General features: G+C 41.3%; 1 protein-coding gene across 4 annotated transcripts; it reads right to left on the bottom strand.

Moving 5' to 3' along the window:
• Window positions 1–155: 155 nt before the first annotated feature.
• LOC310807862 (DENN domain-containing protein 2D-like) lies at window positions 156–19992 on the bottom strand. 4 transcript variants are annotated; one of them, XM_083674482.1, is made up of 17 exons: window positions 19713–19992; window positions 16684–16765; window positions 15971–16057; window positions 15634–15735; window positions 10175–10246; window positions 9632–9733; window positions 7997–8169; window positions 7682–7794; window positions 7410–7479; window positions 7213–7290; window positions 6013–6153; window positions 3909–4057; window positions 2390–2564; window positions 2168–2218; window positions 1911–1992; window positions 1342–1587; window positions 156–1123 (listed from the first exon to the last, which is right to left on the bottom strand). In XM_083674482.1, exons 2-17 carry the CDS (start codon window positions 16730–16732, stop codon window positions 1053–1055), a joined length of 1761 nt encoding a protein of 586 aa, XP_083530608.1. In that variant the 5' UTR covers window positions 16733–16765; window positions 19713–19992; the 3' UTR covers window positions 156–1052. The 4 variants fall into 4 exon arrangements, with proteins under 4 accessions (XP_083530608.1, XP_083530609.1, XP_083530610.1 ...); XM_083674483.1 differs by having other exon boundaries at window positions 16690–16765; XM_083674484.1 differs by lacking the exons at window positions 15634–15735; window positions 15971–16057; window positions 16684–16765; window positions 19713–19992 and adding an exon at window positions 12733–13212.
• Window positions 19993–20328: the final 336 nt, after the last annotated feature.

Below are 20328 nucleotides of genomic sequence, written 5' to 3'. Positions count from 1 at the left end.
CATACACACACCCTGTATTTCTCCATATCAGGTATCTCTCTCTCTCTCTCTCTCTCTCACACACACACACACACACACAACTTTGCAGTACCTGTTGATGCCTTGGCAAAAAAAATCACTCGAAATGACTAAAAACAGAGAAGCAGAAGTGGAGGTGGACATTAAAAACTAGTCTTTATTCAACATGTTTCAACATGGCTCCAACATGTTGAGTGTAACACAGGTTGAGAACTAAACTTTTTTTTATTTTTTATGGCATATAGCAGACGCCTTTATCCAAAGCGACTTACAAATACATTTGTCTAAGTAAGTGAATCATCTATCCATCAGTCATCATAAGAAAAAGTAATCTATGCTAGGACCAGGGGCTATTGGCAGTCAATGCTAATGCTAGAAGAAGGAATATATATATATATATTTTTAATTATTTTTTTAATTAATTAATTTACAGTAGAGAAATTTGTACAGGGGGGTAGTGGGGATGAAGAGGCCTTTAGGAGGGACAGTTAAGATGTAGCCTGAAGAGATGGGTCTTCAATCTACGGCGGAAGATAGGTAGTGGCTCTGCAGTCCTGACAGCAGTGGGAAGCTCGTTCCAGCAGCGGGGCACCAGGACAGTGAAAAGCTGTGACTGAGTAGTGCGACTGTTGCATCCACGTAGAGGCGGCGGTGCCAGGCGGCCAGCCGAGGTGGAATAGCGGAGTGATCGAGCAGGGGTTTGGGGGCTGACCATTGCTTGCAAGTAGTGAGGGGCTATTCCCTTTGCCACCCGGTAGGTGAGCACAGTTATCTGACAGATGACTTCTACCTTCAGTCCTCACTGTCTTTCATATTCAGTACAGTAGCAGCAACATTAAAAATACCCACTATACCTTAAACCCCCCTTACAATCTCACACATACACAGATTTTAAGGACACAAACTATACATACAAATTATTCACTCACTCTCACAATATTTACATCTACATATGATTATCACACATCTAAAACCCTTATATACAATATTATGGCCTCTTTTACAGTGTGTTTACAAGACAGTTAGTTAGCTAGCTAGTGTTTCTTTGTCTTCTTCTCCCTTTTCTTCTTTTCCTGGTATTCAGCAATCTTTCTGTGAAAGATTCCTGAAAAAAAGCATGAGTGACAAATGAGTAACTCAATGAGCAGTGGCATGTTAGCCTCCAGAGTTAGGCTTTAACTAACGAGCATACCATATAACACACCACTATACACACACATGTACTCATTTAATCAAACTAACAAAACAGCTTGTGACAGACTGTGTTGATGTGAAGTGTTTGTATGAAGGGCCATAGAAGCCGCCTGTCAGAAGCCTCCCCACCTTGCTGTGTGTCTGGCTGCTGCTGCTCCACCTCCTGGATGAAGAGGTCAAACATCTGCGTCTGGATAAACTTCTTGACAAAGTGCCGCGTGGTCTTGGACTCGATGGCCTTGTAGAAGCTCCTCTTCTGGAATACCCCCGGCTGGTTGCTGTCTTTGCGGGTGACGTAGGAAGCAAAATGGCCGACCGTCTTCACAAAGAAGGGCAGGAAGGCATCAGAGATGACCCGGTTCAACTCCTCAACAGCTGGTGTAGATGGAACATATACATACTTGTGTTCAGACACATTTGGGGTATCATTTCAGTGCTTTTTGGCATGATAATGAGCCATAAAGCTATGAACCAAATGGTATTTTGAGTAAACAACCATACCGTGTTTCAATACGTATGACAATTTATAGGCCTTACAATGAATACAAAACACTACTCACAATATCTAGGGGCAATACAGATTAATACAACATCTGAAATAACCTATCCAAACAAAAATCCACTTTTGTCCATGTATAATAGAGCTGTTTCCCATGTGACATGTATTGAGTCATGTGTTGCAAGACTGATATACTCACTAGCTTTTTCTTTGCTCTCTCTTAGCGCCTGCAGTATCTCCTCTTTAAGCTTAGGGGGCAGAATAGTCTTCTCATCCCCAATCTACAGTATAAAACAGAGGAGCAACGTTGCTTACAAGAAGTGACAAATTTGATACCTTCAAAATATACAGAATTTGGAGAGCAAAACAATGAAATAATAGACAACTTTTCAAAAGCAGGTGATTATTTTTTATACTAATGGAAGACAACACATAATAGACATTTCTGTCACTTACTCGAGCAATGAAAGTGTCCTCTTTATTCTCTGACAAGTCCACCACAAGCAGCTGCATTTAACAGAAAACAAATCAAATCAAATCAAATCAATACCATCACCATGTTACCCAAGACTCAAGATTCCTTCCCAGTGCTGTTACTCATTAATCAAACTAGGCCTTTACATTCCTGGAATGTGAATGTTACTTTACAGTGCTGGAATGTTTTTTGCGGTCACTCACGTCAGTTTGGTTGTCAGTGACCAGCTCCAGGAGGCGTTTCTGGACGCCCAGCAGGTAGGGAGTGGGCGCCATGACCACGTCGATGAGGATCTCTGGGACGATGGAGATGAAGGTGTGTTGCCAAGTGAAGGGGTAGAGCAGAGCAGCCACTGCATGGATCACCTGGGACAACGTGCTGAAGAGAGAGAGGGAGGTTTAAAGGTCAAAGGTCAGACTCTTTAGTACCTACGAGGGCGAGGATCTGAACAGAATCATCATCAAGTTGATGTCTTTGGCAGTGCTTGGGTGACCTAAGCACTTTTGTATGACCAGCATCCTATAAAGCAGTGCCTGATGGAATACTAGCAATGCAGCCAAACTTGGTTCCATGTGTCTGGGCACTGCCCAGGTTCAAATGACACACCTGAAGAATTGGGATAAAAACACTGAAGGACAGAGAAAGGAATGGATGAGTTAAGAATAAAGACATACATTTATTCCCTTGTACAACTTCAGACAGTTATGGACATGATAAAACGGACTCTACACACAAGTGGTCACATGACCAACTAACAGAAGTTATACATTATATCTGACTCCAAAATATATTTTATGACTAATAATGATTGATAATTTGTTCATCCCTGTGTGACAGACACTTGATCATATCGGATCCTAGATTCCATTAAGAGTACCAATATGCTATTACCGTGCTTTTAAGTTACAATGAATCGTGAGGAGTTCACGCTTGGTCTATACCTGAAGTTGATGACTCGTAACTGTTGTTAATTATGCATGTGAACATTAGACATTAACGGTGAACTTTCACGATTATGTTGTGCAGTTTTAACAAAACCGTTATTTAGCGCACATCACATTAATGCACATAGGAAGAATGAGAATAGAGTATCAACAAATTAACCAATTTAATAGTTTCAAAGAAACATATAAAATAAACAAACTGTAGTATACGAATGGAAGTGTAATCATACGTCTAACAATATGTGTGTTAAGGACAACACAGGAGACCAGTGCACATAGGCTTAACCTGAGAAACTCAAATAATGAATGGTCTGTATTTTCCTTAAATATTCTCCAAACAATAGAATACAGGTAGGAGAGGCCTGTTGGTCTATACTATATAAAATAGCAAAGGAATTGACAACAGTCAAGGTGCAATTTCTTCAGGATGTCCACCAGGCATGCTCCTTCAACTGTAAATAGGTGTTCCAGGCTGAGAGAGGTGGGCATTGATCACCATTCACAATGGAATCGAATCATTCACAGACGATCACTGTCTTTGCATCAGCCACATTTAAACACATTTAAATCACGTAGATGGTGCCACCAAATCTGTCTAGACAACCCATTAGTCACCACAGTGCTCTTGCTAAATTAAGACCTTCATTTAGTTAACAGGCACTGTTAACGCCAGAGTATGAGTGAGTTTGCGTACAGCTCAGGTGTGGGAATCACAGACGACTGAGTCAGTGTGAATAATTGTGTGAATGTGTGTCATACGTGTGTGTGTGTGTCACACCTGAGCTCATCGGCGATGAAGACGATACGTCGCTCCAAGATGGCGGCAGAAAACACTTCCAGCACCTCTTCATCAGTCAGGCAGCGGAAGAGCGTGTGGAAGTCCACATGCTCGAGCCACGAGTCCAGCGGCCGGGTCAGACTGATGATCTGCAGGGGGAGTCAACATTGTTCTAATTGCAATAAACACACACACACCACCATGCTGTCTCTGTTTGTGGTGCTGGGAATACAAGCCCCGCAGATCAACTTATATTGAAAATAAATACTCTCACACACACACTTTACATCTGCATGATTGAATGTCGACATCACCCACATCTCACCTACAAATTCCTCATTCCTGTCACCAACATGTCACCGTCTTACAGCACACGGATGGGGATGGGACTATCACTACCCTAACCAACCTACGTCCTAACCATCACCAATATCAACTGTGCCACTTACATTGACTATGGCATACCATTGAGTGTCTATATTACCTTCACATAGACACCAATATTCACCACCCCAACCAAACATCCCTATACTTAAAGACGTCCGCAGTTGAGAATTAGCTGACCCACAATTCCAAGTAAACAACGTGGAAAACATGGCATTGCGCTTAGCAAAGTAACTGGGAAGACAGTTTATCAACACAACAACCCTGAAAAGTTTAGGTTTAAAGCAATTTTTTTGGGAGAAAGCAGCGTATAAGGTTACCTGAGAGCACTATGCATCTTCCTTGCTGCTTCATAGTCTGAGATGTATGTAAACAACAAGGGGTGCAGATTGTCTGTGCTGCTGTAACTTCAAACCTTAATATGATTTTACCTCTGAGCTAATTGTTTAAGGGCAGTCACTTAGCAAAACTGTCTTGGTGACTTTTCCATGCCTACACTACACTTTTTGCGTTGTAAACAGTGGTGGCCCAGCCAATTTGCAACTGTGGACAGTGTATTTTATAAGTAGTGTTAAAAATCATTCAAATTTTCCATTGGACAGCATATCTTTGCGTAAACCACAGTTGGAGGGAGCATGTTGCTCATCCCCTAAGCCTGAGGGCTATTCAAACCGTAACTGTAATGTAAATAAGAGAAAGCAAGCACATCATAGCTGGTACTGTGTGTGGTTTGATTGTGCAAGGGAACCGAAAGATGGAATGTTGCAGGATGGGATTGTTATTGGTGGGATTGTAACTACCAGGAAAACATTAGGTAAGAATAGGCAAGTTCAAACACGGCACTATACACACCTGCATGAAACCACTTACAGAGCTGACACCTAGGGCCTGCTGCCTTTCCTGTTTCAGTACTTCAGTGTGTGTGTGTGTGTGTGTGTGTGTGTGTGTGTGTGAAGCTTTGTTTAACCAGTCATACAACTACACTTTTCTCTTTGGACTAAACATCTGCAAAACACACACGTATGTTTTTATGGAGAGGCTTTTATTATGTAAGCTTAGTGTGTCTTTTCATACTGGATTATGTGGGTAGCCTCTTTTCTTACCATCCTTGCATGGGTCTTTTATTTCTAGTAAAAATGGATGACTTTTTTCATTACAGTTCATTCATATCCACCTGTTAGTATTGTGTCTCTCACTGTGTGTATTTATTTTCTTGCTCTCTTTGTGTTGAGAAAGCTTTGTACATATTGTCAAGCTGCCATCTTTGTGGCTCTCTTCTCTTTCCCTCCTCAGCCTCCTCTCTTCTCTAGCTGTAGCTCATTTTTACTTCCTGTAGCTTGACTGTGTCCCAACATCCCAAACCGTCCTTCCTTATTCTCCTGGCCTGGATGACCACTGATAGGTGAAGGGACTAAAATCGGTACCTAAAGACTATTGGGATATACAGTATTGCCCAATCCAGAATGAACCCATTGACGCTATGCAATTGTGGAGATCTCAAGAACAGAAAGGTGTAAGCATTACGGGGAAATTTCCCCCTAGCCTATCAAAATGACAAAGGATGAGTTATTCTTCATTATACCTGTCAAATCCTCTCAGATTTCCACAAGTGCATAAGACCTAGGATTTGATTTGGGTTAGAGGTTAAAGCCTAAACTTAGTGGATAAAAGTGGTCACCCAAGCCAGGGAGAATATGTTTTTGGGGGGTGAGTGTCTAACCTCAGTGCCTGAGTCAGGGATGAAGCTCTTGATCTTGACGGTGTTCCCTGGGGCAGGGAAGGGCGCCTCCCTCAGGCTCTGCATGAATGGGTAGATCATCGCCATGGAGATCTGCCGCCGTTTCTCCACCTCATCAAAGATCTGCACCACAGACAGACCAGTATAATCAATATGTGCAATTGTAAACCCCTGAAAGGCAGTAATTTCCACTGTTGATTGTAAAATAAACACAATCAAAAAGATGCATTCAATCCAATTTATGCATTACTGATTACATGTTTGATGATCAGTTTGATGATCAGACCTTAATGTACTTAAGGTCTGTCTGTCACTTTTATTTCTACCTCAACCGAGGTGGTATTCAAATTTCAAAGGGATTTTCAGATAATGTGAAAAGGACTTCATGAGTACCTCCTTCCTGAGATGGCTTAACAATGGTGAAACCTGAGTAACGGTAGAGTGAAGGAACGCTAGCTTAATCCCTATTGCACCAAGTGCACCGACAGTGCCTTCGGAAAGTATTCAGACCCCTTCACTTTTTCCACATTTTGTTATGTTATACACTCAATTTAAAATGGATTCAATTCAAAGAATTTGCCATCAATCCACACACAATACCCCAGAATGACAAAGCAAAAACAGGATTTTAGAAATTTCAGTAAATGTATTATAATTGAAATACAGAAATACCTCATGTACATAAGTATTCAGACCCTTTGCTATGACACTCTTAAAATGAGCTAAAATGCAAAAATGTCATCAACAAATCACTCAATAAGTTGAATTGAGTCCATCTTAATGCAATGATAATAGTTCATGTAATTTTGGAATTAATATCTATGTACATGAGGTATTTCTGTATTTCAATTTTAATAAATTTACTGAAGTTTCTAAAAACCTGTTTTTGCTTTGTCATTCTGGGGTATTGTGTGTGGATCGATGGCAAATTCTTTTAATTTAATTCATTTTAAATTGAGTCTATAGCACAACAAAATGTGGAAAAAGTGAAGTCTGAATACTTTCCGAAGGCACTGTATTATGTCAGCATGATTCATATCTGAAAATCCCAGAGGTATGTATAGAGAGGCTGTACAGCCAGGGTTTGCCCAATTGGAACTCTGCCAGGTTGAAAAGGGCTGTCATCTCTGGCCAATCCAAATTGTGAGTGACCTAAAGTTGATGACCTTTGACACGTGTTACCTTGGAGAAGAGTCCAAAACAAGCCAGCCTGCTGATGATGCAGTAGGCCTCGGGTGGGCGTGCTCCATTACCATGGGGCTAATAGGCGAGAGGGAGAGAAAGATGAAGAGGACAGATAGATTGACAATGTTCCCTGAGTAATAAAGAATCTTGAAGCACTACACAAACCGGAAGTGAAAAACCAAAGTGTAACTCACTAGTAGTCTTCGACAGTATCCGTTCCGCCTGCTTCCATCTACCTCAGTCAAGACAAATGAAAACGTCTCACTAAATTGGGTGTGTGAGAGAGCGAGAGAGAGAGCGAGAGAGAGAGAGAGAGAGGAGAGAGAATGGTTAGATTGATCTGCAGTACCTCCATCTGTCCTGTCAAGTCACTTTTAGGATGGAATGATAGTTAACAACATCTCCATCTTTCTAGTATGTAAAATAATGTTAATCTGCATATCATATACAGTAGGGGCCATGTCACCTGTGGTATTCTGTTAGGGGTGCCCAGTTGATACCCTCAGGGAAACAAAACATAGGGATAACCTTGAGGGTCTTCTCCTCCTCCTCTCTTTGAAATCTCATCATCCCATCCTTCTGTGAGAAAGAAAGACCAGGTTATCAATCTTCTCTTCCAGTGACTCTTCGTGGCTTGCGTTGCACTGTGTGCACTTCTTTAATGGGTTATCTTTCTCCAGCAATTTGGGACATTTTCTCATTAGCCAGTTCAGAAAAACACTTAGGTGGCCCACCTCAAACTGGTCTATGTAGGGAACATCCTGGCTAGACTAGCTCTCACCTTGGGGAACTGGTAGGTGATCTGGGGCTCGTAGGCCCCTTCTTTGGATTTCTTGAGGCTGACCACCACCAGGTACTCAAAGAAGTACTGGCCACTGGCATAGCGATGCTCCCTGGCTCTGGTGTCCATGGGAGCTGGGTCCAGAGGCTCTGGAGGGGCTAGGTCCTTCACTCCTGCAAGGAGAACATTGAAACAACATTGAGAAACACTGAGTAAAAATGTAAAAAAAAATGTTATCCCAAAATGTACATGACATACTACAGATGTACACAGCAATAATACAAAGTATAACTGTTTAACTGTTGTCTACTTATTAATACAGTTACTAGTTACAGACTACAGTGTGTCAATGCAACATGTAAGCAATAGTTATACAGTAGATGCACCAATGACAGCCTGTATTTGCAGCACCAACAGATATCAGTTACAATGGAAAACAATTATATCTCCCCTGGGGGAGAATCCCAGGAATGTGTCCAATAAGAGAGTGCTATCCAGTTTGTTTGTTACTTTTCAAACAAAATATTGAACAGAAATCAGATGTGGTGCTGCGTCTGACATACAAAATACAATATTCCTAAATAATATACCCAAAAATATTGTGAAACACAAATTCCTCGGCCATTGCACCATTAAGTTAGATTATAGTCCTAAAATGGTTTGTGGCTATATCATACAAGTACATCAAAACATAATGTATGTGGGCAAGACTACTGTAAGAGACGGCATTACAGGAGTAGAATTGAGGAGAGTATTTTCAAACGAGTTTACTCAATTCCTGATGTAATTATTAAAACGCTGCCTTCCACTCAGAAGACTAACTTTAGACAATATGTATCTATATTTGTATGTCCATCTTTTATTTAATTCTTCTGTGAATTTGGGAGGTTTAGAAGACTACCTAATGTCTAAGGACAGCCACCCCATCCCCCCACTTAGCTCTGCTACATTGTGTGTTAACGGTTGAGTAACCCCTGTGGCAGTTTGACAGAGGACCTGCTGAACTGCAAACAACACCAAAGACAAACACTGGCAAATCTTTTGTTGAGAGCAGCCATGCTCTTTCCTTAGGGCTTTGTGAAAATGTTATGGGTCTCTCACTTTCTTTCATTGCTTCTTTGAAATAATAGTAGGAGGCTGCCCAGACAAGTTCTCTATGCTGCATTAAAATGTACACACACACACACACACACAACACACAACACACAACACACACACACTTCTGTGACTCAGCCTACTGTGACAGGACTTTAGCCCCAACTGGATTTACCATGGCAACAGTCACTGTACAAGGCCAAACTAACCCATTACACTTCACATTTACCTAAAAAGACTTAAGAGTTGTAGAACAAAGATGTTAGTAATGCAGTAACTGAATTGTCCATATTTGGACAAACAAATCCAATATTGTCTTCCACCAAATTACAGCTCCCTACTCCCCTGTGAGGCATAACACCTGCAAGCCACACACAGATCTCATTTGTGTACATTTACTTGTGTCAGGCAATCCTACTTCTTGTAAATAATGAATAATATGGAAGTATCATGTGTGAAGGAGGAAATACTTCTTATAAAACATGAATTGATTCTTATGTAACAAGGCGTTTATGTGGAGGCAATCGAGGCAATACTCACGGTCTCTGCTGAGTTTCCCCCGGCGGAATGAGGCCAACATGGCACTGAACCTCTTGAGGGGACCTCTCTCACCCTCGTCATCCTCACTAGGATGGATGGTGCCTGGTGAAGAAAATTATAAACAGCAGAGCATCGTTGCGTTAAATTAAATGATTAACTCATGCAACAGAACATTCATAAACAGAGGTTTATCTTGAAGTAACAGATCCCACTACATAAAGCAAAAATGTGTGCAACATGTTTCGACACATGACCAACAGCTCATCACTAACTAACAAACCAAAGCTCTATCTTAACAAGAAACCTCACATTATAGGCCTTTGTCCAAAACTATCATCATTTTGTCACTGATCAGCTATTTTTTCCTTTTACACTTTTGATAGCATGTTCCGTTTTATGTATGAAATGTTAAATAAAGATTAGTACTATTATGATCATGATACATCTATTTGTTAACATCAATTTATGCCTAAGTTAAGACTGCAAGACCTTCCATTCCAAGCCTCATTGAAACTGGAAACAATGCCCAATGGATCTACTCACTTTGGTCACATGGCAGGGCAGCTCTCTCTTTGCCATTGACATCACAGGGGGCAGCCCCTTGAGGTTGCTCACCTAAACAGGAGACCGGATGCTAAGGTCAGAACACAATACAAGGAGGGGTACAAGGCTGGTCTTTTCATACCGCTCACATAACATGACCAGAAGATTGCTGTTGACATTTCTGCATGGAATCACTTTGTCATTCAGGTAGCCATTTATAGTTCGCTGAATGCTTGTATCTCATTAGCATCATAGCCATCATTATAAGCACCTATTGGCAGTTTCAGACTGGAATAAAGCCTGATTGCTGAAATGTATATGTTTGGCCATTGTGCTATGCTTGTCCAACAAACTCAAACTCAAATCCCCCGCCTTACAATGAGAAGCCTTGCATCCCAACTCCACTCTTTTCACATAGATTTAAAAGCATAGGATTGGTTTAGGCATGCTTTTAAATCTATGTAAGGGAGTGTTCAACTGCACACTTCTGGGGAAAAGGTGGAGAATTAGGAGATAATTATTTTGTTGAACACACAGGATTTCCATATTTGAATTGCGTACTGAAGAAAATGAAACCCTGGAAGAACCAGTTTAACCTTGAATGGACACATAACAGAAGTGCTGCCCAATTCTGGTCAGCCAATTGAACATGTGCCAAGTTTCACTTCCATGCTGCAGACATTCATGGTTCAACAACTAGAGTTTGCCAAAGCACAAGGTCAAAACCGTGCGCATGGCTGACCTTGAGTTAGTACGTTTGTTAAGAGCTTCAGTTAAATATGTATTCGCACTAGTCAGCAAGTATTTCTTTTAACAGATTTCAGCCAATAGACGATAAATGTTTTACTACCTACATTTCTGAGCTGAAAAATAACTATTGACAGTCTTGAAAGACACATAAACTGTACTACTCCTAACCCTACCACTGCTACCCATTCTAATCAGCAGTCTAAGTGTGATCAAAACTTCCACGACAAGAAGACACCATATGACATGTTCATCATGAAACTGACACTTTGTTTAACTAGGCTACAAATTAACTTTCTGACCAACTTCTAGATGCTAGTTTGTTTACCATGTAAATCCGCAACACAGGAAATTCTTACCAATGTGGTTTTCTAGTCAGGTTCAGACCAAACACACTGGCGTCCTACATAAAAATGATCAAATTAAACATGACAATCTGATCCGAGTCCCATTTCTTGCTGGCTGTTGCAGCGTAGGTGTTTATGACAGCCATGCTCCATCATGGGTGTGCTATATGCCCTTCAGGCAATATAACATGTTACAACAACATTTCAGGCAGCCAACAAGGCTATGAACTCCATCCAAAGAGGGAGAGTGAATTCTCTTGTTCTGGCATTGCTCTCACTCACTGCTTCTCTTTCTCTCGCTCTCAAACCCCTCCAAATGTTCTTCCTGCTACTTCTCTAAACCTTTACCTGAATCTTCAGTGTTACATTGTATTTGTGATATGAGCATGATAGCCCTGTTAAATCAGTATTCAAAGGTTTTGGTGCTGTGGTGTAGAGAAAAATGTACACCAGCACTGTGTCATTAGTTCCTAATTCTTTTTTGTGTCAACAGCCACATTCCAGTCCCTAATATGTGCACTGAGCTGTTAAAGGACTCACACAGGTCTCTCGTAACACCATAATAGAGCCAACCAGCTGCAATTTATTTAAAAGGTGCAATGACCTTTTAAAGGAAGGAATCATCTGTCACACTGCATACTAAATTAAGGCAAAATATGCTAGTAGACACCTAAATTCAAGACATGAAAATCCTACTGTATGTATATGTATATTATCAAATAAGGGGAATAACCAATGAGGTATGTCTTCTATCAAGGCAATGACACCGACAACAACGTTTTAATGGGGGGTGGAGGTATTTTGGACCATAAACCCACCTCATATAGTACAGGGGGTCAAATGTATGTTTTGTATTTCAATGGCAACAATATACTAGCATTAGGGCTGGTTTGGGGTAGCATATACTGGGGTCTTAAAAAAAGAGTGTAAAGAGAATAGCCCAACAGTGAACCTGTTATGCCACTTGTTCTCGCGGCAAGAGCCTTGAACATAAATTGACCCGAATATTGGGTCAGAATAGGCCCAAATATCATGCGTGATGCACTACAGTTGCAACATCTCAAGTTAAAATATGATTTAAGTTTACATATGATGTATCATAATATTGTTAGTTCTATTGGGGGCACCTGACACTTGCAGCAAAAGGGTCGATTAAAGAGAAAACTAAATGTCCATATAGTTCAACAAGAGCATTACTGAGAGCTGGGTCATTGGAAAGCATCTTCCCACGGAAAATTGAACATTTTTTACTAACTTTTATAGGCCCCGGAAACGAAACCGCTTCAATGTTGAGTGTGCTTATCATCTGTCGGGCTCTGTTTGCCAGTGGTGGCATGATTCAACAAGCTGTTACAGTTGACATAGGTTACATAATTCCAGACCTACTGTATTGTCACCAAAGCAATTAGTCCTTACGCCGTAGGAGTTACATTACTAGCTACATTCATATAAATCAATACTCACTCCATCTGTGCTTGAAGTGAGTTAGTCCATGTCTATTTCGAATCCTCCTTGTCACCTCTCCACTCATAGCTCACAAACTTCACAAGCAATCAGTTGTCTTCTTGCCCTAACTGTTTGTAGTTTCTCAACACAATGTATAGTATATCGACCCCATTCCTCTCGTTGGTAGTGCAAAGGAGACACTCACACACCGCATGCTGTGGCTCGCGAATACCACCGTCGCCTATCGCAGACTTGTTCCTTTCCTGAAAGCGCGTACATGCGCGCGCTAGGCTGCGGAGTTCGGACTATTTTTCGGACTATTTTACCCCTTGGCCGAAAACGCACAAGTATGTGCTTAATCGAACAAAATAAGCAATATTCATCAACCTAGAAGATACATTTAAAAATCCTTGTCTGGTACAGCCTATGCCTGGGTCCATTGGAAATTTGCAGTTTATCTGGTGAGGCTCAACATTGTGCCTATTGTAATTGCGTTCCTGCTAGTGATAGAGACTTTGGGAAAAATGCAGCCTTCTTTATGATGATATGGTGTCTTTCAATATAATGAATCTAGCGCCTCCTACTGAGCCAACAATTCATTGAATGTTTTCATCTCCTCTCTCATTTTCCTCAGAAGTGTTTACTAATCTTTATTATTGGTGTATAGCCATGCCATAAACTGACTGGATTAGGTTATGATTAAAGTTGAATGATAACACCATCTTGCTTAATTTATCCAAAACTACCACTGAACATTCATTATGAAACACTTAGAGACATCATATTCAAATTGCATGGAAAGGATACCGAGAAACTAGCATCAGGCCACCTCACTCAGATATCACCCAATGTTCATTTTCAACATGCATGTACATGTGCACACTACAGACCCCAGCTGAACCAAGCTGAGCTGTACTGGGCTGGCCTGGTTACACATCACCATAGTTACCACTAACCCTAACCCTTAAGAGTGTTGGATAGGATAATGTGAAAAGAAAATATCTGAGCCAGCATAGCATGGTTCAGGTCAACCCAGTGTGTAAAGACCCTAAAATGCCCTCCCTGTTACGGTCCCTCTCCCTGACCGGCCCTCTGGCACCACCTTGAGGCCCCGGCGATCATCGCCGGGCGTCCACCTCCCAGTTGACAGCGCACCTGTTCCCTGTCTCCACTCAGTAGACCTGCGAACCATCTGCAATCACCGCCCTATAAGAACCCTGCCTGAACTCCACTCCAGTGCCAGAACGTACTGTGTCCCACGGTAACTCTTCGAGTTTCACATACGCTTCCAGCCTTTGCATATCCTCCCGTTTCCAGTGTTTGCTTTGTGTTTCACTGTTCTCCTGTGATGCCCTAGAACCCTCGTCTTCCTCGGATTCCCCCTCGTCTACCTTCCACGGACCTAGCCCATTCCTGTGTTGACTACCCGCCTGCCTGCCTGACCCTTGCTCGTCTGACTACCCACCTGCCTGCCGAACCCCTGCTCGTCTGACTACCCGCCTGCCTGCCGAACCCTGGACCGACCCTGGACTACTCTCTATTGGATTATCCTTCTCTCTCCTACCCCTTTCCCCCTTTTATTATTAAATACGCCTTTGGGCTAAACCCCACCACCTTCTCTGTGTGCCGTCATTTGGTTCCTCAGACATTCGAGTGTAACACTCCTTCCATCTCCTTTTAGATCCTGCACAAGCCACTCTCCACATCCATTCTACCTGCTCTTTCTGTGCCCAAGAAAACAAACCTACCTAAATGACTATCGACATGTTGCACTCACATCTGTCAACATAAGGTGCTTTGAGAGGCTGTTCAAGGTCCACATCAACTCCACCCTACTAGACACCCTGGACTCATTCCAATTTGCATACAGACCAAATAGATCCATGGATGATGCAATCGCCATTGCACTGCACAATGCCTTATCACACCTGGACAACAGGAAGACTTTTGTGAGAATGCTGTTCATTGACTACAGTTCAGCATTCAACACCAGTGTTCCCTCCAAGCTCGTCACCAAGCTCAGGGCCCTGGGTCTGAACACCTCTCTCTGCAATTGCATCCAAGACTTCCTGGTGGGTAGACCCCAGGGCTTTGTGCTTAGTCCCCTCCTCTACTCTCTGTTCACCCACGACTATGTGGCCATGCACGACTCCAATACCAGCCGTTGTAGGCTGATGACCAACAGCGACTGATTAACAACAGTGATAAGCCTACAGGTAGGAGATAAGAGCCCTGGCAGAATGGTGCCAGGACAACAACATCTCCCTCAACATCAGCAAAACCAAGGAGATGATCATGGACTTGAGGAAGTAGAAGGGGAGGGGGGCACGCCCCCATCCACATTGACGATCCACCTCGTGATGGACCCATCACACCGCCACAGTGATCAAGACGGCATACCAGTGCCTGTTTTTCTTGAAGTGGCTAAATAAATTTGACATGGCCCCTCATATCCTCACCAACTTCTGCACCATCGAGAGTATCCTGTCTGGCTGCATCACCGCCTGGTATGGCAGCTGTACAGCCCTCAACTGCAAGGCTCTGCACACAGTGGTGAAGACAGCTCAGTCTACACTAGGCGGTGTCTGAGGAATGCCCTATTCTGTATTGTATTGCTGAATTTATCTTACTCTTATTGCCTTATTTACATTTGCCCATTACACTTATTGCCTATTGAGTTATTATTGTATTTTTATTGTGACGTCCTGATTTTTGCACTGTTGAGAGGAAGCTTGCAAAGTAAGCATTTCATTGTACAATTTACATACTGTATCATGTGCATATGATCAATAAACTTTTGCTTGACATGATTTGACTCCATCTCTTCACATTTGGCAGATCAATGATTTGACTTCACAAATCATTGATAATGTTGCACCATAGTATACAATACATTAGGGTGCGAATTCAGTGGTTTACCCATTGACTTCGCCACAGGCCTTAGTTGAACCAGACGGTTGTGTACTCCTGAGGCGCCCATCACAGTGGTATTAACCTCCTCCCTCACCTCTGGGATGCTCTCTGGGGGAGGGAGAGGAAGAAGAAAAGGGGGAGGAAGAGTTCTCTAATAAATCAGTCCCATCCTTAAAAAGGACAAGTTGACCTCTGTAGACTTCTAAGGTTGACAACCTATGAATGAGATTCTCTCTAAACTACAGTACTAGTTATGTACAGTAAGCAACATTTTTAGAGAGAGAGACAGAGAGAGAGGGAAAGGGAGTGGGAGAGAGAGATTGTTTTTGAGGGGCAGACTCACCGTTTCTTGAGTACTCACGGACTGATGAGTAGGATTTGAACCTTCTCCGTCTAAATCCCGTCTCTCCATCATCTGTTTTTGATTTATCTTGATAAAAAAAAAAAAAAGGTATTTTTCTTTCCGGGAAACACTATTGTATAGCCTTTTATGTTGGCAGTTGCCATCAAATGTAGGACATTTATCAGTTGTAGTAAGGATTGACAGAGATGTTTTGGCTATGTATATTAAAACAAAGCATCTTTCAGTATTAATAATCTGACTTCATTTTACTTAATTTAACAATATGGGCAAATAATTGTTGAGTTTGGGTTGACTAGAGCAAGAAGGGTAACGTGAGAATAAATCAAATGAGACTTTAAAAACATTGTAAATGAATACATTGATTACAAGGCGAATATATCATAAAGAATAGTCTAAATGCTACATCCTACCCTCATGGCTGATGAGGATAATCACAGAACAACTGGAACAACATCCGAAAGAATTAGGGAGAGAATTGCTTATGAGATGAATGTGAATGTTTAATCAGAGATGAGAAAGGTTGAAAGAAATTATACAAATTTGCAGAATAGAAGAGAATAACAAGTTGTTGTATTTTTTGTTGGAATTCCAAATGATACCGTCTTTGAAACAGTCTTTGTCATGATAATAACCATGTGTCTGTACAGTATGACCACATTAGCCAGCAAGAGGAGGATAGCAAAGGTGCTCACATTTACGTAGAGAGCAGAAGCTGAAGCTTCTTCTCCGTAGATTGTCCATAGGCTGCTCTCCCTCTATCCTTGGCGTCTTTGTCTGGGACAGGTGGATGGAAAAGATTTTTCTAAATAAATTGGTTTAGAGAACTTGAATGATTTGAAGCAAATTACTCAAAATTGCATGTCCAAATTGTCTGCTCTTTATAATTGTGTTTTGCCACATCTTTAATAATAAAGATTAGTATTCTGTTTTAAAAAAAAATTACGTGAGGAATTTCTCAATTTATTTGGAGATGTAGTCTGAGACTCCCTAGCATTCAGCAGAATGGCTCATATTTCAAACTCTCTCACTGTATTGTCTTTCCATAGCTCTATCAGTTATTGTTTGCTAAATTGTTGAAACTGCGGGCACACTATATTCGGTTAACAATGGTATGCTTGAGGTCATGAGTCATCAGAAACTGAACACAGTCTAAAGCATGTATCCTGCCTTCACTGTGCAATTTACGGGACATGATAGGAGGCGTTTTGAAATGTACTTGTTGCAGTTCTGTTTTTATCTCTGTTGTGACAACTGGCTTTAAATGGGTTTAGCTTAGGATAACAGTATTGTTAGAGGATTGATTTACTGTGATTGTGTGTGGAAGTGAATACACACTATTTTCCTATTTACATGTGGCTGATACCTATGTTATACCTGTCCCGCACTGTCTCATAGTGCTCATAGCGCTGTCTCATAGTGATCATAGTGCGTCATGTTAAAAGCTCTACTTCACTCTCCAGTAGCCACACGCTTTCACATCCCTCTGTTTGTGTTTCTACTGTACGAGAGGCACATGGCAGTATGTATGTGCACATCATGGGTCCAGATGGGAAGACATCAGAACTATTTATAGTTGACCAAAATGACAGGACATGGGGATGCCCCGAGGGAAATACAAACCCAGAGTGTCAGGAGGGGATATTAACGTTTTGCTTACTGCATGGTTGTGGAAACATTATGGCAATGTTACATGCATCCCTTGGGGATCTGCTTTAGTTAAAGACTTATGATTTGGGATCTTTTGCGGAAGGTGTCAGTTAGCATACCGTGTGACAGTAGCAAGGCCTTACATAGCTCTGTATGTACTATCATCATGATTAAGAGGACAGTGTCTAAATTGTCTGATCTTAGTCTTTTCATAATATTTGGTAATGAATATAAAGAAACTGAATTGTAAATTGGAGCATTGGGGCTTTATATTGAATGCCAACCCATAAAACCATTTGAACCATTTAAGATACACATACAACCAAAACAGTAGCTACGTATAATCTATATTGGTGTTCCTCTGAGCATATAAGGAATGCTCATAACCGTCCAGTTTAGATTGGAGTCATGTTGTCCTCTGGGGATCTCCAGTCCTGTGAAATGTGAGTGTGTGTATGATTAGGCCCACCCCTTCTCTGCAGAGCAAACACACAGGGGGTATTTTAAGCCTCTGGGAACTCAGCTGGATGTGGTATGTATGTGTGTGTGTGTGTGTGTGTGTGTGTGTGTGTGTGTGTGTGTGTGTGTGTGTGTGTGTGTGTGTGTGTGTGTGTGTGTGTGTGTGTGTGATCTCCCAATGATATGCCTGCCCAGAAACAATTTGGTCAATTGTTATCCAAATTCATTACTATTTCAATTGATATTTAGGGTGGGGTATACATATGAGGGTAATTGTACTTGGCTGGATTTTGGGTCTGGCTCTGATTCACTCTACCCTCTAAAGTTGCATCCTACAGTAGTTGCTTGGTGTAATTCTGGCATAGAGAACCAGAGTTAGCTAGAGATAGCTGACTGACAAGCCTCCACTTGCTCCCAACAGTGATGTCCCTCTCACCTACAATTACAGGTTATTAGGTGCAATAAACACCTGCTGTTTCAGCCACGAGATTGTAATAGCACAAAGAAAATAGCTGTCTTAGTATTAATGGACTTTATCATTTTCTTCCTCTCTCTTTTATCTCATCTCCTGACTGCTGATAATCTGCCCAAAGATTATGTTTGAAAGTTTATCTGAACAAACCTGACACATTCAGCAGTTTCTGTAATGCTGCAGCTTTTAGCTGTTGCTAATGGCACAAGAAAGGAACATTACCTAAATATAGAGGAATAAGCTGCTCTGAATTTATTCAATTGTTAATGCATATTCTATATTGATTAGTTTTTTATTTAATCATTACTGAATAGGTCTTTTTATATTGAGGCCTGAATCTGAATTGAACAAATACAAATACTACAAGTCATTTTTGTTGCTTTGTGCAGGCCAATAAGTTACCATCAGCATTGCAAAGGCTGGCAGAGACCTGTGGAGGCCATTGAAACACAAACACTACCTCCAAACACAACAATATGTAACTACTAATATACTATTGGAAAGATTATAATATACCATATCAATGGTTTACAATTCCGAAGACTAAAATATACTAGTAGCTGATATTAAGAGGAAGTTGGATGTATGCTAATTTCATCGAAGAAAAAAAGGTTTAGTGGTTGTGTTGTTACCACCAGCCACAGGAAGTGAAAGTTAAATTAACTGTCGTAGTTGATAGGAGCCTGTCAAGTGGATCCCACATGTCTCTGCTCTTCCTGTCGTGATGTCTATTGACAGGAAATTGTGAGATGTCAGAGAATTTGTCTTGCATAACATCTCAATTTGTTTCATTTCCTTTGATTGATACGATTCTGGGGAAATATTGCAATGCATAGACAAAAAAAAGACGATGGTTCCCATGAATAAGCTAGCACACAGTTATGCTTAATAACATAGTTTAGACATACACAGTTCTCTTACTCTGTTCTTGTTTTTTGCTCCTCTCCATTGTTTGACATTTACATTCACTGTCTATTTACTGTCATTATTTTGGGCAGAGTGCCTCTCAGGACTTGTGAAAAATGTGAAAAATAACTCAACACATCCACCAAAACTTGAAGCTCATTCAAGTAGTTCAACCTTGAACACAACACATGAACACATGAAGTAGGTTAAATGGGTCAGACCAGCTAACAGACTCACCTATGTACGAACTCTCTCACCAATCAGAGCCTGCTAAAGCTGTACAGTAGGTACTGAATATCTGCTCTTGATTTTATCAACAAAAACCTGTTTGAGACAATCCACACCGGTTAGTCCAATCTGTAGGTTCAGTCATAGAGTTCACCTCTGTCCAAGCGTACACCACTGCTAGAGTAAATGCCAAGGTAGAACTCCTTGGACTACTCCGTCAAGTTGAAGCCTCCATCTCACCTCTAGCTCACTCTCTCTATTCAGTCTTTCCTAGCCTCTCAATCCCTTACCCTCTATCTTAAAACCCTTTCTCTTTCACTTCACTCAATACTTTTGTTTTTGTACTGCCTATCTATCTATCTATCAACTGTATATGTCTGTGCAGCACCAATGAGACAGACAGTGCCCTCGTATGAGGAAGTGTGTACGTTATAGTGTGCATAGCGCACGCCTCAATGAGAGCAGAAGTGGACTTTGCTTTTTAACCTAGGCTCCAGGTTTCTCTTTCTCTGGTAAGACAGGTTTCTGTGACATGTGTTTGTTGGACCAGCAATAAAAAGGGTTAGGGTTAGGGATAGGGTTAGATCCTTGTCTTGAGCATTGACATTCCATAACCAGTGCCATT

The sequence above is a fragment of the Argentina silus genome, assembly GCF_951799395.1.
Source record: "Argentina silus genome assembly, chromosome: 8".
NCBI lineage: Eukaryota > Metazoa > Chordata > Actinopteri > Argentiniformes > Argentinidae > Argentina > Argentina silus.
The sequence above is the reverse complement of the archived record's forward strand: the minus strand, read 5'-3'. Positions and strand labels throughout refer to the sequence as shown.